Genomic DNA, 25,840 nt, shown 5'->3' on the forward strand with positions numbered 1-25,840 from the left:
CGGCCGTCAGCCCCAGCCAAGGACAGACGTCGTGTGTCGAGTTTAATCCAATCAACTAAGAAGAAGAAGAAGAAGAAGCAGTAGAAAGAAAAAGGCAACCAGTGACATAACAACAATTCTTCTTATTGTAATCTGCTGGGCGATTTGGAAGAGAGAAAAAAACATTATCGTTCGATTGTGCCAGGGGATTTGCCAAATAAAAGTGTTGCGTGAGTGAGTGAGAGAACGAGTCCAAAAAGTATGGCTACCTAGTAATAGTTTCTGTTTGGACACGGATTTGTTGTTTTTCTCTGTTTGTCCACACACGCGGGGGCTTCTTCCATTTTCCCCTTATTTTGGGCTGTGTCTCTTTCGTTGAGCCGTTTTGTTTGAGCGGCTCATCAGTATTGTCGATTGAAAAACAACAACAAGAACTTGTCAGTTGTGTGTCTGTCGTGTGTGTGTCTGTGTGTTGCGTGTGCCGAGTGCCGAGTGTTGAGACCTGTGCCGAGTGAAACAGGTAGTGTGTGTGTGCAGTTTATACCAACTAGTTGGCCATTTTCACCACTTGCGATTGTAACTTTGAACTGGAGATTGGAATCGGCGTTCACCTGGGCTCTCGTTCATACATGACGCAACGGAGGATTTGGCACTAGACTTGAGCAGGTGATATGCATCGGACTGACGTTTTTGCTGCCAACAATCGTCCAAACATCGCCATCGATAGGTCGAAAATGTCGCATGCACCATCATCATCCTGCCGACTCACGCCCGCCGGATTACTTAACCGTTTCGTCATCTTGCTCCTCCTCCTCCATCAAATCCCGTCATCTGACGCCAACGGTAAGGTCACGTCTCGTCTCGTCTTGTCTTATTTTTTCTTTTTCATTTGTCTGGGCGCGTTCGGGCAAGAGAATATTTTCGATCTGTCCCGACATGTCCAAAGCAGATGCTCTCCCTCCCTTCTATCTAATTTTAGTTAATGAGAAACACGAGAGAAATTTCGAATAAAAAAATGAAGAAAAGATTCAGAAATTAGGCCGCTCCAATGATGGGCATCTGATGTGGTGATGGGCCGGTCCCTCCAATCTGACGCGAGACACATGTTCACAATAATGATGGATCGATGGCCGCTAGTCTGTTGTTGTTGTTGTGGCTGTTGTGGCCATCTCCTTCTTTCTTACCTCACCACCACCACCCAGGTGTGCTGCTCGGCCCCTTGGAACTTTTTAAAGTTCATCTTCTCTCAGGGTTGTTGGTAATTCCAACGTTTCCTCCGCTCGGCTCGTTCAGATGGTTGCATAATCAATAGGTAATTACACACAGGCGCAGGTAGTTTTCTTTTTTCAGATTCCGTGAGACACGTCAGCCAGTCACACCGTAGAGATGAGTTTCTGACGGAACCTATCTAAGAAAATCCAATTTCATTTCCCAGCTCGACGTCGTATTATAGAAAAGAGCGTCTCTTTATTTTTTAAAGCGACGGCTCTTGTATGTACCTCATGCTCTTCATTAACAGTTAATTTAGGCTGATCAGTTTGTTTGTTTTTTTTCCTCGTTGGATCGCCCACGTTTTTTCACGAGCAGTTTATTCACACGGTCTCGTGAAAAATTGTTGACTCATTTTTAGTTTTTCCCGTCCAATCGCCTCGATTGTTTGCCTATAAGAAACAAACGGTGTTTACATTTTGTCGACGTGCCGGGACGAGAAATGGCCGTTGGTTACCTCAGCAACGGATCCTCCTCCCCCACTAACTCCGCCGCCGTGTAGAGACTTAAAGCCCCGGCTCCTCTTAAATGCCTCATCACGATGTCTCGTCTGCATTCACGTGATTCTTTCCCTCCACCAACCAGAAAGGAAAGAAAAAGAAAAAAATCAAAAATCAAAACAAAAGCCATCCGCATGTTTTGTGCTCCGAGGGATTTTTCTTTTTCTTCGTGAAGGAACGTTTCCGGTCACGTCTTTTTCTTTTTTCGGGACTGGGTTTCGGGGATCAGATGAGAGAAGCAACCAACAAATCAGTCCGTTTCTTCTTCTTCTTCTACTTTAGCCACTTTTGTGTGTTGAGCCTCGTGTGTGCGAGCAGAGAGTCTCTCTGCCCAACGCAAGTCGTTAGCTGACACGCGACATGCTCTTCTGCATCCGAGCCAAAGTGAAGAAGTCATTAAGAACCAAACAACCTCGAAAGAAGGGTGGCGGGACCAAAAGAAAAACGTGGACGGACTAGGAGCTCGTGACCGATTTTGGGCGGCCAGCCCAGCTAAAAAAATTCCTTTTTTTCCAATTTTTCCTGTTTGTTTTATTTTCTCTTGTCTCTTTGACGTTCTTTCGCTCTTTGTCTAGTCTCCCCTCTCCATCTTTCCTCATTTCCACACTTCGTATATTAGTCGGTCGTCCGTTTGCACGATAGTAGGGGAGAAGGTCTACGCTGGCCGTGAGCTGCTAAGCGAGTTGGGAATACAAATATGCCCAGCAGCAGTTATATAACTCTTGTGCTATTGATATATACATCGGCGGTGGTGGAGCCGTGCCCAGCCTCTTCTCTGCTGTCGCTGCTGCTGCCACCCTGGAAATGTGTCGTGACGCTCTGACGGGGAGACTCGAGGTGACAAGCGCAGAGAAACGGTCATCACTCCGTCAAACCAACTGCGACGGGTCCCCTTCTTCTTCTTCCAACTCTTTTTCCTTTTTGGCACGGGACTATAGCAACAGCAGAACTCGACTCGATTTGGCTTCACCGATAAACTACCGAAACAATTGGCACGCGGATATGCCTTCTGTCTACTTCTTCTCTATAGGCCCAAATCAAGACGTTTGACTCTTGCTCGTACCTCACCCTTGGATATCTTTCTTCGTGAGCTGTCTGCCCTCGTCTGATTGGGAACGAGCCGTGATTCTACGAACCTCCTCTTCTGTTGCTGTTGTTGTTGCTGCTCCTGATTTATTGCAATTGAGAGTTGGTGGGGGGTGCCTTGGCGTGAAGGAAACGGGCGGGTCTCTATCTATGCATATCCCCCCTATAGACAAGGCTAACTCTCTACAGTCGTTTCATTTCCAATGCAAATACTCGACACTCACTCTAACCTCATCTATATGGCCGAGTCTCTTTTTGTTTTTCTGCAATTTTCCTATACGAAATTGTCAAGTGTTTTTTTGGGCTGGATGAATTTTGTTGGAAGGTTGCGCTGGGCCAACGTCTATTGTAGATATGAATCATGTGCCGACCGGATGGGCAGCAGCAGCAGCCCGGCGTGAGTTGAACGCAACTGAATAATTCATCTGCATACGGATCACACACACACACCAGAGTGAGAGTATGTGTGAGAGAGGGAGGGAAAGAGAGAATCTACATGTCTAGTCGATACATCCATAAATAACTCTTGTGAATAAATGTGAGCGACAGCGGTCGTCTGCTGTAAAAAAGCAGCCAGCTGTTGGTTACGGAGGCATAGCTAATCAAAGGCACACACACACACATCGACATGGGCGCGTGTCTAATGGCAACAAAAAATGCATTTGATGTTGGAACGACGAGCTGCGTTTTTCTTTCTTTCTCTCTTTTGTGTGGTCGTGTAAAAGGTTAGACTCTGATTGCCGTATAGCTTTTTGTATACACATCGAACGACGTGCTTGTGTGGCACACGCAATAATTGCCGTGCTGTGCTACAACACAAGGGGCGTGTGTGTGCTTGTGGGTTGCCTTGGAATATCAATAGCTCCGTCGTCGCGATGGTGACCGGTGGCGTTGACTTTCTGTCTCACATGAAATGGGGTATAGTGGGTGGGGTTGGGATATTTTATATGAGCTCACGACTTGGCCCCCTCGTCTCAATAAAATCTTATTTTTAAAAAATAAAAGAAACGTGGGTCGTATAATTTGTAAGTCAAGTCTTCCTGTTGTCGTTACGTCGCCCGAACAATAGACCACCGATTGTGAAATTGTTTCATTTAGAAAAAAAAAGAAAATTGGCTAATATAAATGGCAGTGGCTCATTCCTCCAATTGTAATGACGCCATCAAATTGTCGTCTGATTTTTTGTTTTTTTATTTATTTATTATTTTTTATTTATCTGGGCGATATCGAGGAGAGTGAGGCCATTGGGTCGCACTTGGTCTAATGTACCGTGTACCGATTTTTGTCGTCCCGGATTCTTTCTCTCGAGGGAAAATTCGGCTATAAAGCACGACATGCGCATTGGTCGCATTCATCCGTCTACTACACATTCAAAGTGCATTACCGGAAATGTGTACATGCACCGATCAACTGTCGACTGTGACTAACACGACGTGAATTGAATTGATTCCATTCTCAGCTCACGATTTCTTCGGTACATCTTCCGGTGTCTTCCAAGACCCCCTGTAACATTCTTTTCCGCCAAAAGTAAAAAAAGATACAGTATCTCTCCCTGCCTATTGATATAAATATTTGATTGTTGAAACCGACTAGATGGGTGGGTGGGTGTTGAGCGTAAGTGAGTCGAAGGAAATCGATTGCATCGGTGGGGGTTGTGGGTGGGGACAGACACACAAAGACAAAAGTGCCAAGTCGAATGGGAGAGACGAGACGAGAGAGAAACGGAGCGTCTAATTGCGCTGTCGTCGTCTCTGTCGTCTGTGTCTAGTCTCTCATGTCTCTGTTCATCGATTCATTTACGTGTATAGGAGCTACTGGAGCGTGTTGGCATCGCCACTCGATATTATCGATCTGCTGCTCCTACTCGCTCTCTTCTTCCCCAGAAAAAAAGTGGAAAAATTCGATGCAGATAATATTAGATACTGTACCGGTACTTGTATGTCGTCTGCCTCTCTCGGCCGCCTGAGTGTCACGCCGGCCAGCTCTTCTCCTTCTACTTTTTGAATTTTATATTTTGACATGAAAATGCAGCTGTCGGGAGGGGCGATGATGGGTGAGATCATGGCCGTCGTCTTGTAAATGTTTCGGATCAGATCGATACATAGTAGAGCGACTGCTGGTACTGCATACAGTGCGCATTTCTTATAAAAGCCCATCCAAGACTCTCACGATACCGTCCACAACACTGTGCAACTGCAGATGTCTCTGCCGGAGGAGCTCTGCATGTGACACGTCGAAAGATAGAGGCTATTTCTATTATTATTTCCCAGGTGGCCGTGATCGTTTAACACCCTCGTTTACGGTTCAATGCGTTACACACATTTCGGTGTGTGTGTGTTTGGATTATACCTGGTCCTATATACTGTACAGCAATGAATTGCTTCATTAAAAAATGGGAACTGGTACTTCTTTTATTGTTAGCGAGCGCACAACCACCTTTTTAGAGAAAAAAAAGGTGTCTGGAAGTGAATGGGGACCATTTTCAGGTCGGAAGGAGACGGGGGGCGAAAAATTAAACGAGGGAGAGAAAGAACAACCACACGACGTAAAGAAGAAGAGACGAGTTATATAACGTGGTGGAAGCCATATAGCGGTCGGTATAGACTAGAAGAGCAAATGACGATGGCAACTGACAATCCAGCCAGCCAGCACCCCTTTCAATGGAATGCCATTCTCCAGTGCCAAGGAAAAAAGGAAAAATCTGGAGAGTTTTTCTTTCTTTTTTGATCTTTCCTCGTGTTGAACAAGAACCGGGCGCTGACAAAAGTAAAAAAAAAGGTTCGAAAATGCGCAAGTTGTTCACTTCCAGGTATAAAGGGGCCAGCAGCAGCAGCTCATTCATTCTCTTTCTCCCCATTTCTCGTCCAGGAGTATTTTTCTTTCCCCTGGAACATATCGGACACGCACACGCACATAAAAGAAGATAATATAAGAGAGAGTCGCGACTCTCCCGCTGGCCAAATAAATACACACACACGCATATCTCCCAGAGTTGTCTGAGGTGACGGCCCTCAAACGACTTTTTTCTTCTATTCTTCCTATAAGATCCCCCTTCGATATATTTTACCTCTTGTCGAGTACCTCACCTGGAAGGAATAATAACCCACACACTCTATATTGAACTGTTATTACTAGACATTGTTATAATTACGATTTTTCTTCTTTTATTGGGAAAAAAGTTGAAGAGGTGATGGGGTAGGAGGGAGAGAAAGTGTGTGGGGTGGAACGAACTGGGGATGAATCGGTTGGTCGGAGAAGAGAGAAAGAAAAACCGTCGTCGTCGTGCATTTTTACAGCTGAGAGGTTGAGGAGTGGAGGGTCTCGTGAAATCGATGACGACAAGGGAGGAGGAGGAGGAGGGCAGCGCAACAAGAAGAAATAGGCGCCGGTGTATATTTATACACACGGACACACACGCAACATCATCGTGTATAGCCTTGGCTGGGTCCCCCCCCCCCTGTCATCGTGATGAATGAAGTCAGTTGGGACTGTTTGAGAGAAGAGAACTGGGCGACTTCTCTTGTGTGTTTGGGGTGGAGTCGACGACGACGAGGAGGGGTTCATCATCCGAGTGTATAGAGTGGGGCACAGCAGATGTTTTCAACTTGGTAATATATCAATCTCTGTACAACTACACTCGACAGAGGCCCCCTCCTTACAGTTCCAAACATGTTTCGACTATTGAGTATTAAGTCACTGGATATTCCCGACTCTCTTTTGTCCGAATCTATACGAAATAAAAAGAACTCGTACATGTAGTAACTTGTAGCTTTCTTTCAATTCGATTATTGATTCAATGCCGACTAATGAAAAGTGCAGAGTATACTAGAAAGAGAAGTACACATCCAATCCATCGTCGTCGTCGTATTTTTTTTCAATCAAGTTGATTCCGGGCTGTTGGTCCAAATAAAAAGGGGGAAAATGCGGGAAAATGGCCATTTTAATCATTTTGATGGATATGAAAAAAAGGAGTTTTTTGTCATTTGAAGATGTCAGCAATCCATCTCCATTTTGGCCGTTTCATGCGCCAGCGCGTTCGTGTTTGAATTTTTATTTTTTCTTGGGGGTTTTGTGATTCAATAGTGGCATAACGGATAAAACCCTAATCAACTTTTTTATTTTTACTTTTTCTTATTGTAATGGCATATAGGCGTGATGCGATCACCGCGCATCACCGAACACCCGACGGACATGACGGTGGCGCGCAACGATCCCGTGACGCTCAAGTGCTCGGCCGACGGCAGTCCGGCGCCGACCATCGAATGGTACCGCGACGGCGAGCTCATCATCAGCTCCAACGGGCAGCAGCAGCAGCACAGCAAAAGCGGAGGAGGTGGAGGCAATAGCCACCGGGTGATGCTGCCGGGCGGCGATCTCTTTTTCTTCCGTGTCGTTCACGGACGCAAGGAAAGCGACGCCGGCCTCTACTGGTGTTTGGCTCGCAACCCGCAAGGCTCGTCCCGATCACGCAACGCCACTCTCACCGTCGCATGTAAGTGCCGTCCAATCTCATTTTCAATTTATCCTTTGTTGGTTTTTCCCTTCCTTCTTTCTTGACTTTATTCCCGCGTGCTACGATCGTGAGAAATGGGCGATTGCCCATCTGCTGCTGGATAAGATTTTCATTGTGAAAAAGTAGATAGAAAGGGATGTCGGGATTCGTTAGATCAAATTTTAATTTTTTCGGCTCCCGAATCAAACGCAACGGGCTGCTGACCAGTTGGGTGAACTCTGTTGGTCAATTGTTGAGCACGAGTGGAGAGTGGGACGTCATTTAATGGCTGGCCAATGAGGAAGAGAGAGAAACGTTTGCGTGAGTAGAGATGAAGAGAAAAGATCCGGGAGCCTGATGTGAAATTCGAATGAATAAATAAATGTGTTTCGAGAGACAAGATGGAAGGCAAAAGAATGTCGATGGGGGGAAATCAAAAAACGCTTCTGTGCTGCTGCATGTTGCATAGTCGCTTCCATTCTTCCATTTAAGGACATTGACGCCATCCGGCGGCTGCCTGGCCGGTTTAGAAGGGAATCCCTGGGCAGCGACGAATAACCAACTTTAATGAGACGCGATAGCAATCAACTTTTTTAGACCCATTACCTCCCCTCAGCCATTTTTTCAAACGTAAAAGAACCGCCGCCGATCAAGAGATTTCCCCATCTTGTTTGTTCGTCTGACGTTGGTTTGTGTTGCGGATGGTCTGGCGAGAAAAGTGCCGGTATTGTTCACGTTCGAGCCGGTGGCCATAATATATTTCATTGCTGGCATCTCAACCGTTAATGCAACGCTAGCAGTCAAATTTCGGTATATAGGAGAAAGTCCGGTCCGGTGATGTTCTTTTTTATATTTATTTTTTTGCACGCGCCCAGGGTTGCCGCTTGATTTCGTCCGTAAGGAGAGAGAGGGAGAATGAGAGTCGACGGCCCATTAAGATCAGTGACCGCAGGGGACAGGTGCGTGTGTGCAACGTGTGAAATAGCCTAGCGATTTATGGGCCCAGCTCTAGCAGTGGGCAGTCGGTTAGCAATGAGAGTTCTTGATCATCCCGGCCAGCAATTAGATTTCCACGTAACATCTGAAAAGGAAAAATAAATAAAATAAAATAAAATAGTCGACTGAAGAAGAAGATAAGAAGTGAGAGGGAAAAAGAGATGCGCTCGGCCGGGTCCAGGTGAGAGAATTTTCGGGGTCGGTTCCACTACGCGGACTCGGTCGTCACGCCTCTTAAATCTTCTTCTTGTACACACGCCGGCCACATCCCCCCACCACCACCACCACCATTTCATTTCAAAGTGGGGGATAGACGTAGGTTCTCCACATTTTTCGGCGAGTCCATTCAGACATGGCGGTGTGGGCTCTGTGAGAAAAAAGAACTCGATTGGCTTTCCTTGACTTGAGCAGTTAAAACAGGGAAACAATCAAAAAATCTTTTAATAAAATCAACACTATCGTCTCCGGCGTGTTTTTCTCTCTCTCTTCTCATTTCCCTGTCCCATTTCAGTGTTATTTCAAAAAAAAGACAATCAAAAAGGAGGACATGTAACGATCGTTATCGGCCCCCTAAACGGTAAACTCAAAGAGAAAAAATCGGAAAAAATATCTTGAAGAGAAACTATGGGTCTAAATAATAGGCGGAGGAGGGTATAGAAAGAAATTTCTGTAAGGCTCAGCTGTTGATGATGACCCCGGTGCCCGTTTCGGTTGCAAATCATCGGGATCTTTTTTTCTTTCTTTTCTTTTCCCCCTTCACCAAAAGGGGCAGCAACCGAGAGAGAGGTAGAGAGATAAGTTGTTATTTCCTATCTAGCTCTTTTCTCTCTTTTGTGTCAGCGCCCCCTGGCCGCCCTTGTATATTGTGCCGTGTCCGCGTCTAATTTGAATGAGAGAGTTATGCAAGGGCCGGCCTATCGTTTCGACAACTGGGCGCGCGCGCCTCTATTCTTTCCCCTTTTTCTTCATTGGATTCGTGACCTCATCTCGCCTTTTGATCACGACCGATCACGACCAAAATAAAAAGAGGGGAATAGACGTGGCGACGCGGTCGACAGACAAGACATTCATCATTTGGCCCAGAGGAAAATATGTGAGGGGTCGGGAATGATTGGAACGGCTGGACCGCCAGCCCAGCCGGCCAGGGCCCTCGCCAAAAAATGAAACTAACGGCCCCGCACAATCTCTCGTCTCTATCATCGCCCGTTTTTCCCCGTCGCGTCATCTATTATTAGAGAATATATTGACCGCGCGCGTTTGCTGTGCCGACATTCATCAAACTACCGACCTGTCCGACCCTCTGATTACTCTTCTCTTTCCCAACTTTCCTATTTACCAATAAAACAAAACAGAAAAAGGTTGAAAGGCATTTCGTTAGTCTAAAGATAATGCGATTAGACCAGTACCAACTTTTATGAGAGATTCGGCAATTGCAGTGCGCGCAACTCTCGACTCTTTATTTACCCCCAACTTGTGCGTGTGCCGATGGCGTCCAAAATTAAATACAAACTTTTTGTATTTTCCGCTGAAGCCAAACTCAATCGAGACCAAGTTTTTTCCTGGCCGTTTAAATATGAAGGATCCTTTTGGGCAGCTGTTAGACGGGACTGTGATGTAGTTTGTTGCGCCAGAGGGATTGGGCTTGTCGTGCAGCGCTGCCCCCTATTCCAGCCAAACAGCAATCATCTCGTCAAGGCAAAAGAAGGAAAGAAGACGAGGTGTCTGCCGAAACGTGATCATCCCCAAACACAAGAAAGAAAAAAAGGGAACCGAACGAAGTGAACGGGGGGCTGTCAGCCGCTTGTGTCACACGACCGCCCTCCTTTTATTTTTATTTTTCTATCCCGCGCGTGCGCTTGTTTTCTTCTTTTATTTTGCCGCTCCCGTCTCTTACTATACAAGGTGAATACACCTGGGAAAGTGTATGTCGCTGATGGGCGCACACGATATGTACATGTACACCCTTAACGAGTTTGATTTCGTCCGCCCTAATTGCCCGCCCATCTCTTATTCCCGCCCATCCAGCAGCGCCTTCCTCGGTCGAGATCAAAGGTTTTACAGGTTCTTCTCTCGACACAAACCAATTTACACTTTGAAAAGACGACGGTGTCGGGTTGTCAATCACACAAGTTTCGGGATTGACGGAATAGCTAAAGTTTGCTTCCCCGCCGCCAACTTTCAAACGTTTCAAATTACATCGCGGGCCTCTCTTTGATATTACGTCACTGTCAAAGTGCGCCCAGTGTCATTATTTATACCGTCAATCGATTATTATCAACAAGTTTGGATGCGCAATCATCTCAAAAGTTTGGCGAATGTCAGAGGTGTGTCTGTGTGTGTGTCTGTATTTCCTGGCTGGCAATTTATATGACCGTCTGGGCACCAGAATGTGACACGCGCACGCCAAACAAACAGCTGGCCGCTGCTGCTGCTGTTGTTTGGTTGCACCCGTGCACAGCGGCAGTCCAGCAACATGCCCAGCCGGGATTTTCATTTGAAAGAAAAATATAGGGAAACACAGAGAGAGAGAGAGAATTATTTGGTGTGTGGGGCTCCTCGGCTCCTCCAAGTCCAGCCAAGTTGTGTCACTGGGCTTCCTTCCCTCTCTCGACTTTTACCCCCCTTTTGGGTGTCCCCCCTCACCCGGATGAATAATTGATATGACCAAGCTGGCGCTGCTGCTGTGATTGTTTGGGGTTTGCAGATTGCAATGACACTCGCTCTCTGTGTGTACACACAAGTCTATATTTTCTGAATGCAACTAATAGACATGGCCAGCAGCACACACAAAAGGCGCTTTCTCCTCTTATGTACTCTCTGTGGATGATATAAGGGGAGCAGCTCGATGATGACGATCAAGATGATATGTGTACATATAATCCATGGTATTATAATAGAAATAAGTTTGTCGTATTGGTTCAGATGGTCTCTCGTTTCTGATGTTATCGGGGGTCCATCGATTTGGACAACTGTCCACGACGAATCGATTCCGCACAGTTCGACACAATGAATGACAATAATAAATATTAAGGCCCCCCTTTATATCTATTATCATTTAATGTAATTTAACCAACTTGCCATTTTATTGATTGAATTTTTCCTTACTACTTTTGCTATTCTCTTATACGCTCGAAAGAGGAAGAGAATAGAAAAGTTCTGGCGCCAAGTGACGCCTCGTAAAATCCATTTGAAATGGCGCAATCGTAAATCCTGTGTGTAAACAATTTAAAACATAAATAGCGCCAAGCAGCAAGTAGAATTGAATTCCCTCCCTCCCCTCATCAGCAACGCGTTTGCGGTTGCATGTAGTCAAATAGCCAGCCGAAATATCTATCAGATCACAGCGCCCAGACGCATCTACTACACGCGGACGCAAATCCCCCCACCAATTTTATCGCGGACTTTCATGTGGCATGGCGTGGCGGATACATATTTCAACGTGTGCCGGCTCTCTTCTATACAAAAAAAAAACAACCAAATAGTATAACTTGTGGATGGGCCGTATAATATATAAAGCTGTAATGTATATTATGGTGGGGGGATTTCTTTTATTTTATCGCTGTTGCTCTCCTCTATATTCTTTCTAATCTTTCATCCTCGGTTGTGTTTCATTGCCGCCAGACGCTTAAGGACGTGTATCCCGAATCACATTTCCCCGATATATAAATGCTGGGCTATAGGCCGCTTTGTCCTCCTCCTCTTATCCTCTATCCGGCGTGCTGTGTGTGTGTAATATAGTGTACATTTATTTCTTTCTTCCCCCCACGATTTTATTTCGTTTTGGGTTTTTAATGGCCCTCACATCGAATGGGCCTTTTTTACTTTTTTTCTGCTGGGAACGAATGACTTTTAAAGGGCCGGCTGTGCTGTCCAGTCAAGACAAAAAAATAGACCCGTTTTGCAGATGGGAAAGAAACGACAAGATGCCGATCGACTCGGGTGATCGGAATCGCTCAAAATTTATTGGCTCGATTCGAGAGTCTCTCCGTTTTGCCTTTTTCTAAACGACTTTGTTATCCGCCCGTAGAGACTAGAGAAACTTTTTTCCGGCCGTTTGTGGATTTTCTTCTTTTCCCAAATGAGGAGGAAATAAAACAAAAACAGCTGTACGCCTAAATAGACAGGTGCATGTCCGTCAGCGGTTAAAAGAGTAAATAGAGTCAGACTTTTTCAAATAAGTCGCCAGTTTTATTTTTTCGACCCTGTTTGTTAAACTGTGCGCAAAGGGGAAAAGGGAATAGCCCAGTCGGCGATATTGTTCCAGTGGAGAAAATAACCAAGCTGGCGATGGCCTATTAACTCTTACCTCCTACAGAGAGGAAGGAAGGAAGGAAGGAAGGAAGGAAGGAAGGAAGGAAGGAAGGAAGGAAGGAAGGAAGGAAGGAAGGAAGGAAGGAAGGAAGGAAGGAAGGAAGGAAGGAAGGAAGGAAGGAAGGAAGGAAGGAAGGAAGGAAGGAAGGAAGGAAGGAAGGAAGGAGGGAGGGAAAAGGCAATAAGAAAAGAAAAATTAGTCAGAAAGATAAGGAAGAAGAAAAAAGTACCAGCCAAGTCGTAGAGTACAAGTCAATATAACGGCTGTTAATTGTCTACTAGCCAGAGAGAATGAGAGGAGGCCCCATTTTCTTCTTGGAATATCATCACAACTTTTTTCTTCTTCTTCTTCGAAAAAAGACCCACTCGTCTATTTACCCCTCAAAACCAACGTACTCGGCCCATTAACACCCGTCATTTGTCGGGAGAAAACGAGCGAAAATGACGGCCAGAAACATCTTGGCTAGGGGAAAACTGTGGAAACCATCGACCGATCGCGAGCCCATGCCAAACGATCACCAGTTCCCCATTTCTTTTTAAATTATATCCGTGTGTATTATTATAGTCCAGCAATGCGCATGCGCCCATCACAGGACTAAATTATATGACGTTGGCACTAATGGTCCTCTACATCAACTCATCAGCCGCTCCTATTTCCGTCTATAGCATTTTTTTCTTCAAAACTGGATTAGAGAGACTTAGAGAGTCCCACCGTCGTCGTTAGCGGACGTTTGACGATCAAAGGCCCAAGATCTTTAACCGAAAATGTTGTTGTCGTTTTATTTGTTTATTATGTTTATCTTTTTCGCGCTCTCTTGTTAATTGCCAGTCGTGTGTGTTTCAGGAAATCTCCGATTCTCTCACGTCCAGTTTCTCTCCCCAGCCGCAAAACCCAATAATAGGAAAGATATTTAAGGTCCATTTGGTTTTTATTTAAAAGTCATTCCCCCCTTCTTAGATATTTCGTGCGTGTCGGGCGTCGGAATGAAAAGCTCTCGCCGGCCCATCTCCGCACGTACACACATAAACATAAATACTATACGTAGATATACAAATAGACGTCGAGAGAGTAGGGACGACACAAGTATGTACACACACGCACACACACACACACACACACACAGAGCTAGTGCTGGAATGGGGGCCCAGATAATGAAGGTAATCATCTCTCTAGTCCACCCTATATATTTCTTTTCTTTTCTTTGTTTCGCCCGTCCGTCCGTCCGTCCGTCTTCTAGACTGTATAGCCAAAGTTGCCAGGCACACGATGTCACGACCGACACACAATGGCACTCGAGTTGAATGTATATAGCAGACGGATCGATATACTTTCATGCTGTCCGGCAGAGTCCTTCTCTCTCTCCCTCGCTTTTTTGTTTCGTTTTTCATTTCATTCACTATTGCGTAATGGATGTGAAATTCGACGGATTTAAATGACTGCTGGGGCGCCAGGTAAAAAAGAGCGCGCACGATGGATATGTGTTATTTCTTTCTTTTTTAAATGAAAATGAAAATGAAAACGCGCTTTGATGTCGTTCCAAGTCTGGTCGTCCGGCGGCTGCGGCGGCGGCCAGTTGTGACGAGCGGCGGCAGCAGCGGCGGATGCGATGGATGGCGCTGGCCGAGAGAGAGAGAGAGAACCTTGAAACGATGGATGACGACGCTTCTGCTGCTCACATGTATATAAGCCGCCGGAATATGTGTGTGTGTGTGTGTCTATACATCTTATAATATGGACAACCTCATTTGTCATTGTCTGGATGTGAGCCAGACGCGCTGACAGACGCGTCGCCGTATCCCCCCGGCGACGTCGCCCAGCGTCGCCCCCACCCAAATCTACCGGCACGGCGCCGTTTCTCCCAACTTGGGTGACTCAATCTCCCGAGACGGACAGAAGAAAATGAGCTAATCGGATTAAACGGCAACTGCTGTGTGATGGATGGGTCGTCTGCTGCTGAGCTCTTCATTTATTCCCGCGTTGATTGTGAAACCTTGTTCTTTGCCAAAATAACGCGCGCTGGCATATCGCTCATTGGAGAAGCGTGTTAGGTGTTTATCTCGTCACACCGACCATCACACCGTTCAATTCCCTTGCAACTGTTGATGGCCTCGTCGTCTGGCGCTCAAGCGACGCCAGGAGAATTGCGCTCATCTCTCCCACGTGCCCACATGGATGACGATTATTACTAGTTGACAAATCCTCATGAATAATCATCTCAAGGTGCCTATACATGTTTAGAGAGTCATGAAACGTGGGTGTGTCTGTCGGATGATCCGCCAGCAGACGAAATGAGAGCGACGAGATGCTGCGTCGTTTAGAATTGTCACAGGAAATTCCTATTCTATTTTGAATTTCTATTTTTTGCGCAATAAGCGCGTCCCATTTTTAATAGATTTGTATGCCCATTAGGGGAGTGTACATTTCAGATACAACCAGCTGGGGGAAATTTGGTTTCAATTTCTGCAATTTCATTTTTTTCCCCCGCTCCTGAATCTCTGGCGTCCAGCTGGTCGGGTTGGACCAGCAGCTGGAGATCGGCATTTCTGTTTTTCGCAGTTTCCATATCTTATCTTTTGCCGGTCAGACTCTAATGAACAGAAGCGCATTGATGGGATGAGGCGGCAATGGCTGGTGACAAACCTTTCCGTCAACGACATTTTCTTGATTTATTTTAGAGTTGAATTTTTGTCAAATTCCTTTTTTTCTTTTTCTTTTTGGGTTGGTTGTGTGAGCTGTCGAATGTTTTGCCCCTTTTTGTTGGTTGTTATCTCTCCTGGTTGGCCATTGAAGAGACACACCGAGTCTTTTTGGGGTTTTATCTTTTCATTCCTCTGCTCTGTTGGCTGTTATCATTCTTCCTATTTTGGGCTTCTTCTTCTTCTTCCTCGTCCCTTTGGGTTGTTGCTGCAGGTATGAAGATTCGATAAGATGGGCCATGATTTATTACCACCTCATTTGGGGTGATGGAAATAGGAAAAAACCTGGGCTCAGAGATTAGCATCCGTCCACCTTCATTAAATTTTCGACTTGAGGAAAAAGCAGAGCAGAGCAGTGCTGTTGTGTGACAAGAGGCTGTGAGATGTTGGCTCAACATGGCAACTAACTAATCCATGTTTCATTTTTGGTTTATTTCAATCCTTTTTTTTTCTTTTTTGGTGAGCCCGTCCGTTTTTAGACCGAAGGCAGTGCCAGCAAAAGTTTGGGCTGCAGCTGCAACTGTCATATTATATAATGATGAGCAGCAAGGGCCCCCACACAGCAGAAAGAGAAGAAGAGAAAAGGTTGTTGCCTCGATAATAGCCAATTGACAAATTTGACTGGCGCTCGACTCTTGTCGCATTTGCTATGCGGCCGTTTTTCTTTTTCTTCTTTTTCTTCTTTCTTTACGATCGGCAGTCATCGCCGCAGAGTCGTTACCGTTGACGATAAGTGCAGCAGGGAGCTGAGCAACGACACAGTGTAGAGTTTCGCCAGTCGATGGGGGACAAAACGGTTCATCGGATGGCTAATGCAGCGAACCGCGAACGGGTTGGCCGTGCCGTGCCGGGCTGCTGTGCTCCCCGGATGGCTGAACTTGACTCTTCTCCCCGCCAAGAGAAGAGAAAACAACCGGGCGCGACCCATTACTGATGTGGGGATCAAGTACACAGTCACATCCCACGTATAGACTATATACGGAGATATATCGCGCACACACACACACACACACATAGCACTCGACGCTGTCGAAACAGCTGCCATGTTTCGATAAATATGAGACGGACCCCACAGCAGCAGCCAGCAGAAGATCCGACGTCGTCGTCGTAAATATCCTTCCCCCCAGCAGCCAACTGGCTGCGCTGTGCTGGCCCATCTCTCAATCCCTTTTTCTCTCTCTCTTCTCTTCTTTATTGCTCTGCCTTTATTTTAATGGATCGCCGGAGCAGACGGGCAGCATGGCGAGTGTCGTCCCCCCGTGAGTGTGTGTGCCCGTCTACATATCAAATGCTTGTATACGTATATATATGTGACGGCTGCTGATGATGATGACGACCATCAGGGGCTGCTGGCTGGCTTAGCTTAGTACACGATGCCTTCAGCTGTGTGTGTGTATCGCTGCACAGGATCAAAAAACACGCACACAAGACAAACAGAACAAACAAAAGAGGATCGTTAAGTCACTTTTCTTCGGCAACAGAACCTTCGTTGGGGACATCTTTTTCTTCCTGCCCTAGTGCACAACATATCAGAGATCCTCTCACTCAATTTTGCGTCTTTCTCTTTTGCTTCCATCGCTCCCGGCCTATTTACCCCCCACTGGCTGCTCTCTCTCTCCTTCCGGATTGACGGCGCTACTCTTTCGTATCTTTTAATGAGACTCTTATTGTCATGTTGGTTTCATCTGTTTTCTTTTTGGCTTTAGTTAACCGAATTTATTTGACTTTTTTTTATTTTAGTTTGAAACAATAAATTAACCGCGCCCATTTTATTTTGTCTTGATCATTAGATTTGCATCCGGAATTCCGAACGGTTCCTTTGGCGACGCGCGGGATTCTTGGCGAGCCGGCGACGTTGGAGTGCGAGCCGCCTCGCGGACATCCCGAGCCGCAGGTGCGCTGGAAAAAGAACGGCCAGCCGCTGGACAACCTCGCAGTTGGACAACCTCAGCGCGATCATTCTTCCAGGTACTATATTCAAGGTTTACGGGCAGCTTCTTAAACTACTTTACATAACTTTTAAAAAATGACTGGCCAAAAGGATTTTTCTTTTTCCCCAGTCTGATGGGCACCAAACTGCTTCCATTAATATTTCTTTCTTTCGATATACTTTGGTTCTTAGTACCTCGATATCTTTCAAATGTTTTATCTTTTTCTTTAAAAAAAAAAAGATGAAGGAAAAATGTTGTTGTTATGGTTTAGCCCGTCTAGTAACTGAACACCGTGCGCCGTGCTGGGTTTGGCTCGAAAGTTTTGATCCGCATAGCTTTGCACCGGATGTGGTCCGCGTTTGGTTATTCATTTTCTTTTTTCTCTTCTCTTTATATATGTTGGATCAGAAACGGGCCGGCTGAGCCTTTCTCGCATGTTTTAAAAAATAGTAAAATAAAATAAAAAAGGGTTCCCACCATATTCAGAAAAAAGAATAGGAAATTCTCTTCTCTCTATAGTGTTGCACCTATATACGCCGTCCATTGGAGTTTCCCCATTTCTCATTTTATTATTTTTTCTCAGCGGAAATTGATATGCGGTCATCCGCAAACTGTCTACGATTTCTTATTTCATGCGTTGCAGCCGACACGAGACTTTTGAGAATAGAGTGAATCCCCTCGTTTGCGCTGGCCATGTCCGAGCATGAAATCGAGTTGGATCGGGGGGAAAGCAATCGAAAAAATAAGTTTTTTTCAATTAACCCAAAGACAAGTCGTTGAGAAAACTGGCGATCGTCGGCAAACCTTTTTGACAACAAATTGGTTACGTTATTTTCTAAACAGGAAAGAAAAACCCAGATGTCAATGCCAGTTCTATTTTAGGGTGTGTGTACGGCCCAGCGATTTCCCCCTACTCCCTTTAGTATTAGTCTAGTACAGCACATCGAAATGACCCAGCGATCAAAAGCGACCGACCGGAATTTCTATTTCAAACGGGAAAGAAACGGGCCCCCAAATTCTTTATTTATAGAAAAAAGGCCCAACGACTAGCTTTGGCGTTGACTGCATGTGTAGGGTCTACAGGTCTAGAAAAACAAAACGACATATATCGAGCTTCCAGTTTCTCATTCCGGCTTGAACAACACACACACATCTCGCTAAATAAACAAATAGAACGCAGGCCTGCGTGTTGAATCTCTACGATGAAACTAAATGATATTTATTTCGTGTTTGTTTGTTGTTTGTGACTTTGTTACCTATAGATGTGTTTTAACTTGTTTTAACTGTTTGGTTGTTGTTGTTGTCTCTGCTCTATCTTAGAATCCGGATGGACGAAAATGGAAACCTGATCTTTGCCAAACTCATGTCGTCGGACGAGGGCCGTTACCAGTGCTCGGCTCAGAACGTCGTGGCCACCAGAGAAACGGCCGCCGTTCTCCTATCGGTTCACGGTAGGTTTAAGCTGAGACTTTGCTTTTGTTCTACTGCCAACACCGCCAGGGATGACACAAACCAGCGTTTTGATTTGATTCATCCCGGCAACATTCTATCGATTCCTCTATTGATCTTCTATCTATATCCACATACGTAGAAGAACCCAGCAACTCTTGTGTCTCCTACATGTCTGCCACCCACTGCGGATCAAGGGGAATAAAAGAAGGGTGGGGTGGGTGACTTTCAGCGTTCCAGGGGGGACGGCCCTATAGTGGAGAAAAAAAAGATGTAGAAGAATATTGAATGATTTGAGATGAGTCAAATTGGATTTCTCATATTTCAATAATAATAGCAGCTCTCTCTCTCTCTCTCTTTGTGTGTACATACTTTGATGGCGGGAGGGGGAGATACTACGACTAGATACTACGACTAATGCATCCGAGCGGATTGATGCAGCACAAGAGTCCACACCAATTCATATCTTTTGAACTATACTCTCTCTCCAGTTCAAAATCCATTGCGCCATCCAGGCGCAGCAATGGAATGATATTGAATCTATAGGCCCCTGTATCCCCCAATAGAAAAATGTCTGGCAGTCTCATCCAAATTGGACTTGGAGAATATTGCCCAGTTTTCCTTTTGTTAGATGAATCAGCCCGTCATTCAACAGTTGCGTCATGTTATCAAATTATTTTTCTGAAACCCAATTTTACAGTTCGGCCGTTCATAGTTCGCCCGCCTCAAGATACGACGGCCCTGCTGGGCGGTGAAGTGAGTCTCGAGTGCGGCGTCACGGGCGATCCGCCGCCGCACGTCGAGTGGCGTCGACAGGACGGCGCCAAAATTCCCATCAACCGGATCCGGCCGGCCTCCAACGATCAAACGCGAACCAGTTTGAGGCTGGAGCGACTGGTAGCCTCCGACGCCGGCCGTTACGTTTGCGAGGTCGAGAATTCGGTCGGCTCCAGCTCGGCCTCGGCCCAGCTGGCCATCTTAATCCCGGTATGTACACATGAATATTTCATTCCACCGGCGGAATTCACGAATGTTTCGCCCGCTTAATTTTTATTAAAACAAAAAATTATGCATTTGGTTTTATGTTTAAAATCATTCGAATGTTTTAAAATGATTTTTCTTTATATAATTTAAAGCCCACGTGGAACAGCAGCGCCGGAATCAGCAGCAGCGGGCAGGCTTTTTTGCCGCGGGAGGTGCGCGGATTCCTGGAGCAGAGCGTCTTTTTAGATTGCCCAGTTCACGGGTCGCCGGCCCCGCTGGTCTTTTGGCAGCGGGAAGGACAAGGCCGCGACGGCGCTGGCTCGAACGTGGAGCTCCTGACATCCGACTCTTCCGGCCCCAGCGCCAGGTGGAACGTGTTCCGCAACGGAACGCTGGTCATCAACCGACTCCGGCGCGAGGATTCCGGCGGCCTGTGGTGCGGAGCCGTCAGCGAGGCCGGCGGACTGGTGGCCCGCACTCGGCTGGAGATTGTCACCATCTCGGCTCCGCCGCCGCCCGTCATCGAAGTCGGCCCGGCCAATCAGACCCTACCGCTGGGCTCACCTGCCTCGCTGGCCTGCAGCACCACTGAGCCCAGCAGCCAAAATCTGCCGCTGCGATGGTGGAAGGACGGCGCCCCGCTGGCCCTGTCCGTCCGCATGACCCAATCCGGCGAGACGGGCATGCTGCGCATCGAAGATTTACAGCCTTCCGACGCCGGAATTTACACCTGCTGGATCGGATCCGGAGATCAGTCGGCGGCTTGGACGGCCTCCCTGACTGTGGCCAGCCAGAGCAACTCGAACGTTGCCTTCTCGCGCAGCCCCAGCGATCCAATGGCTCTTCCCGGCTCTCCGTCCCAGCCACGGCTCCTCCACAAGACGGCCAACTCTTTGACGGTCGGCTGGCAGAGCGGATTGAGAATGGGCGCCTCGCCTCTGCTGGGCTACACGGTCGAAATCTTCAGCAGCGGTGACCCCGATTCGAATCAAGAAAACAGCTGGACGTGGGCTGGACCGACGATACCGAACCAACGGAGCTGGCGGATCATCACCCGTCGTCTCAAAGCGGATCAGCTGGTCTTGACGGACTTGCAACCCACCACGTCCTACGCGGTGCTCGTTAGAGCCGAGAACTCGCACGGCCTGTCCCTGCCCAGTCCGGTGTCTCCTTGGTTCACGACTCTGCCGTCGGGTGGATCCGTCGGCAGCGGCAGCAGTGGTGGCGGCATCCAGGAATTGGAGGAAGGCCGACAGCGGCTCTCTTCTTCTCTGGCGTGGCTCCGGCTGGAGCCCGTCCGCCCGCTCAATGCCACAACGGTCCGGTTGAGTTGGCGCTGGTTAGATGGCGCTGATGGCAGCGAACCCACCGAGTCGGCCTTCGAGGGACTTCACATTTGGTACCGGCCCATCCGCAGCTCCCGCTCCGGCTCAGAGGAGGATCAAATCCATCAAGAAAGATCCTCAGCCTCGACGTTGGCTTCCTTCCGGGTGGTCACAGTGTCCCAGCCGGCCGTGTCCAGCTTGACTTACACGTTGGCCAATTTGCTGCCCTCGACGCGCTATCTTTTCTTCTTGGTCCCGTTCTACCGGAATATCGACGGCCGGCCGTCCAACAGTCAAACGCTGACGACCTTGGAAGCCGGTAAGTTCCGCATTCCTTCCAGCAATTTAAATTGAATTGATTTCATTTTCAATTTCTTGTTTGATTTTGTGCAGCTCCTGAAGGACCTCCGCGGGATCTGATTGTGCGCCAATTAAATTCGAGCAGCTGTTTGGTGAAATGGAGCGAGCCGTCGCATAACCAACGCAACGGAATCATCACCGGATATCAAGTAAATCAAATCAATAAAATCCTTTTTGTCCTTTGCCATTAATAATTAATTCATTTTTATGTTAGATTTACGTGTTTATGGACGATTCGGAAACATTATTGGCCAACATGACGTTGCCGCCGACTCCGACTTCGGTCATTATCGGCAATCTCGTAGCCGGATCGTCCTACTCCATCCGGGCAGCAGCGTGGACTCTGGCAGGAGTGGGCCCGGCTTCTGAGCCCGCCTCATTCAGCATGGAGGTGTTGAGCTTCCAGCAGAATCCGCAGGTTCCGGCCCTTCACGACGATTTGGACTCTGACCTGGACGATCCGTTCACTCGTTTCGACAGCGACAATCGTCCGCCCAGTGGCGAAGTCACCACGCAGATGGTCAAGGAGACGTGGTTCATTCTTGCCATCGGCGGAGTTCTTTTGGCCACGCTGTGTCTTCTGGTGGCCGCCCTGATTGTCCGTCGCCGATGGGTCCGCAACAAGGCCATGTCCTCTGTGCAGAAAGTAGAGCTGGGCAGCGGAACGGACGGCAATTTACTCCACAGCGTCTGCAGTGGCAGCGGCGGCGCCAGAGATTTGCTCTGGTCAAGCGGATGGCATTCCGGCAGCACTGGCAACCACCACCAGCATCCGTCGCGAACGGGCACGGTTTCGGCTTCACAGAAAGAGGCGGAACTGGAAGCCCAGGCCTCGCTGCTACCCCAACAGCCGCAGCAGTACGGCAGCAGCGGGATCACTCCGCCGGAATACGCCGAACTGCTCAACCAGCACGGCTCCCAGCAGCAACAGCACCAGTCGGATCAGAGCCAACTGAGTCTCAGCTCGTTCCTGCCGCGTCGCAACAACACCAACAACATGATGCTGATGCAGGCCCAGATGCAGGCGCCTCCGTCCGCCTACGCCACCACAACTTTGGTCAATCCGTCGATGCGAGGGCAGCAGCAGATCCACGGCCCTTATTCCAGCAAGTCGTCGGGCGACTCGAGCAGTGGCAGCTACGTGGTCGAGCATCAAGATCGAATAGGCTGCGGGAGCAACAGCCGCAACAGCAACAACAACAGTCACCACAGTCGGAAGAACAGCAGCGGATTCTTGTCTAATGGCCATGGCAACGGCCATCAGCAGCAGCAGCAGAGAATTCCCAACTGGGCCGAACTTTTGCCTCCGCCACCAAGACATCCGCCGCCACCTAGTCCAGCACCTAATTGCGATCGATCCACTTCCGCTTCCAAAGACGTAAGGACATTTTTAAAATCAACATCTATTAGCGCGCGAATTTTAAATTTTTAAATCTGAACGATATTTTTAGGGATCGCTTCCGCTGCCAAATTCCGTCAAACCGTCGCTGAAATTCAGTTCGGCCAATCCTAGTCCGGCCTTGTCGAAGCGTAGTGCTCCTGCAGGATCGACTGGCGTCTCCAGCACGTTCAAACCTCCATCGCCTCGGTACAATGCCAGTCTCGGAGGAGAAGAGACGGCACCGAACGGCAATCGGAATGCAATCCGAACTGGGCGGACGAAAGCCATGAGGTCGACACGGTCCCAGAGATCCGGCACTTCCGGATCGCACACGGAACTCGATCAACCGGCTCTCAAGGGGTATTCGGATTCGGGATCAGAGCGAAGTTTCCCGCCGGGCAGCTGCTACACGACGGCGCCCATGAATTACCAATTGAATCCCCTGGACAACATCACAACCCACTGGGACGACGACGTCGACGACTAAAGCCGCAGCATCAGCGGCGGCCACGGAGTCGATTACAGCCATGGCGGCGGCGACGACAGCCATTCAGACGGCGACGAATTTGCCTCCTCCCAAAAATATTTCTCAATTATTTAGTGCTCTTTGCCGAACTTACGAACATTCTAAATCACTTGATGCAAATCGGTACTCACGCCTTGGATATCGGTGCTTTGACGCCCTTCTTTTGGCTGTTTGAAGAGCGCGAGAAGATAATTGGAATTCTCCGAATGCATTTGAAACAGCGAACCGTTGATATTGGTATCGTTTCCGCCGAAGACGCACTTCATTACGGTTTCAGTGGTGTCATGTTGCGCGGATCTGGAATCAAGTGGGACCTGAGGAAAACTCCACCTTACGACGCCTATGATTTGGTTGAATTTGACGTTCCCGTGGGACTAAAAGGCGACTGCTATGACAGGTAAAGTCACATCACCTCGTCGTCGCACCACAAGACAATAGTTTCATTATTTTCTTAGATACCTGTGTCGTGTTGAAGAGATGCGGGAATCTCTCCACATCATCGATCAATGCCTGAATAAAATGCCGGCGGCTGAGGTCCGTGTGGACGATGCCAAGATCATGGCGCCCAAGCGATTCGAAATGAAAACATCGATGGAAGCTCTCATTCATCATTTCAAGTTGTTCACACAGGGCTATAACGTTCCGCCAGGAGCCACTTATACGGCTGTAGAGAATCCCAAAGGTATCTTTTTATTAAGAAAATGGTGGTCTATGGGCTTGAACCAAATTTCAATCTAATTTGTTGTTGATTTCCAGGTGAATTTGGCGTGTATCTCGTTTCTGACGGTTCTTCACGCCCATATCGCTGCAAAATCAAGGCGCCAGGTTTCGCCCATCTTGCCGCGTTGGAGAAAGTCGGCCGCAACCACATGCTCGCCGATATTGTTGCCGTCATTGGTTCGTTTTTAATTATATGCAGATTTCGTCCTGAAATATATATGACCGTCTAATTTCATTCAATTTCGCAGGCACACTGGATGTGATTTTTGGAAAAATTTATCGCTGAATGTGTTCCACGCCCTCTTTATCTCCACACCGGTGACTTGAAAACTGGAAATGGAGTTGTATATGTAAAGCCAAGTTGAATTAGGTGATTATATAATACACATACAGTGGATGAAATATGTATGGAAAATTTCATTCAACCTCTACCATTAAACTCTTGACTTTTGTTGACGTAAAATGCTATTCATGTTCAAGTTTTAAGCAGAAATGATTCGAAAATGTATTCATTTTCCTCCTGGAAACGTGTTGTTATGACTTAGAAACACGATCATTGGATATTAGAGAACCCGAGTCAAAGTAATTCGTGGGCGGATAGGTATATTCAGCCTTTTTATTTCTTCAAGGAAATAAAAGTAGATTTTCTGTTTTCTTTTAAAATTATTTTTCTTATTCACAAAATCTTTGGGTTTTCCTCCTTTTGGCGCTTTCTTTAAGAGGGTCGACGCGTAATCTCGGTAATGGTGCCTTTTAGCTTTTTCGTGCACGCGAGAGTCATGTGTATTTGAGCTTCATTACTTGGTTGCATGACACCATCAATGCAGTTGGCTACTGCTTATTCCATTGCAACGACGACGACGACGACGCTGTCACTGGAACGAATGTAATCTTGACATTGAGGTGTAAGCTCTTTTCTTAGATATATATTTTTCCTCCTTCCTTTTATCTGAACCGGAGGAGGAGGAAAAGGGTGGGCTGCGCTGGTTCTTCTTTAGCTCGGCACTGTTCAACTAGCATTCAGGAATCGATTCACAATGTTAGGATCGCTGCTGCTGTAGTAGACTCGATGGCGTGGTTCGGTGGACTCGGGAAAAAAAAGTGCTGGGATCACCAGTGTAGGCAGTAGGAGTATCAAGGAGGATCCTGTGATCTATCCGTAGGGGGGAAAGACGAGCGTCAGTGCCCGAGGGAACGCGCTCGTGTTCACGAGATCAATACTCGACGGCCGGGCCGCCGCCAGCCCACGCCAAGCCCCACTCCTGATCATTCCACCCACACCGTCTTTTGATTTAAATGCATCGAATCGCATGGAATTTGGCCTAATCTAATGCAATATCATTCATTTCTTTTGATTCGAATCAACAAATGGAACAGCCCAAGAAAAATAAGATTTTTTTTTTAAGAATTTGTTTTGACATGTCCAATAATTACAGCGTCTATTATAATATAGAAGGTATAGGAAACCAATTGGGATTTAGGTTGTTGGCTTTTGATAAAACTGCTGGCAGTCGAGTAATATATGTCGACCGTTGCCATACGTCGTCGGTGTAGTTCTATTCAGTTGGTTTGTCTTGAAAAGGACGTGGTAGAGTATCGATTTTTCGGCAGCAATGAAGGGGGCGGACAACACTGTACGTGGTGTATAGGTGGGAGGTTTTCGGACGTGAAGCTGCACCACCGTCTTTGATGAGATATAGTCGCATGTAACCGCATGTAACCCATGCATGCCCATACACAGCAGCCGAATAGACGCGGGGGGACCTTATGGCGGGGGGGGGGGGGGAGGTGGGCGAGAGTAACTGTAATGACTATTGCCGGGCATATGTAGAAG

The 25,840-nt window shown here is 47.3% G+C and overlaps 2 protein-coding genes across 2 annotated transcripts; both read left to right on the forward strand.

The window, feature by feature from the left end:
• On the forward strand, positions 1–23,388 carry LOC124312274 (protein sax-3-like). The gene is made up of 9 exons (XM_046776739.1): positions 1–822; positions 6,985–7,326; positions 17,121–17,298; positions 18,582–18,712; positions 19,411–19,697; positions 19,847–21,338; positions 21,413–21,528; positions 21,594–22,757; positions 22,831–23,388. Exons 1-9 carry the CDS (start codon positions 651–653, stop codon positions 23,245–23,247), a joined length of 4,299 nt encoding a protein of 1,432 aa, XP_046632695.1. The 5' UTR covers positions 1–650; the 3' UTR covers positions 23,248–23,388.
• Positions 23,389–23,585: 197 nt separating this feature from the next.
• On the forward strand, positions 23,586–24,437 carry LOC124312509 (NADH dehydrogenase [ubiquinone] iron-sulfur protein 2, mitochondrial-like). The gene is made up of 4 exons (XM_046777041.1): positions 23,586–23,682; positions 23,739–23,968; positions 24,043–24,183; positions 24,255–24,437. The coding sequence occupies exons 2-4, from the start codon at positions 23,764–23,766 to the stop codon at positions 24,290–24,292; spliced, it is 384 nt and encodes a 127-aa protein (XP_046632997.1). The 5' UTR covers positions 23,586–23,682; positions 23,739–23,763; the 3' UTR covers positions 24,293–24,437.
• Positions 24,438–25,840: the final 1,403 nt, after the last annotated feature.

Source organism: Daphnia pulicaria, chromosome 8, assembly GCF_021234035.1.
Source record: "Daphnia pulicaria isolate SC F1-1A chromosome 8, SC_F0-13Bv2, whole genome shotgun sequence".
In the NCBI taxonomy this organism is placed as follows: domain Eukaryota; kingdom Metazoa; phylum Arthropoda; class Branchiopoda; order Diplostraca; family Daphniidae; genus Daphnia; species Daphnia pulicaria.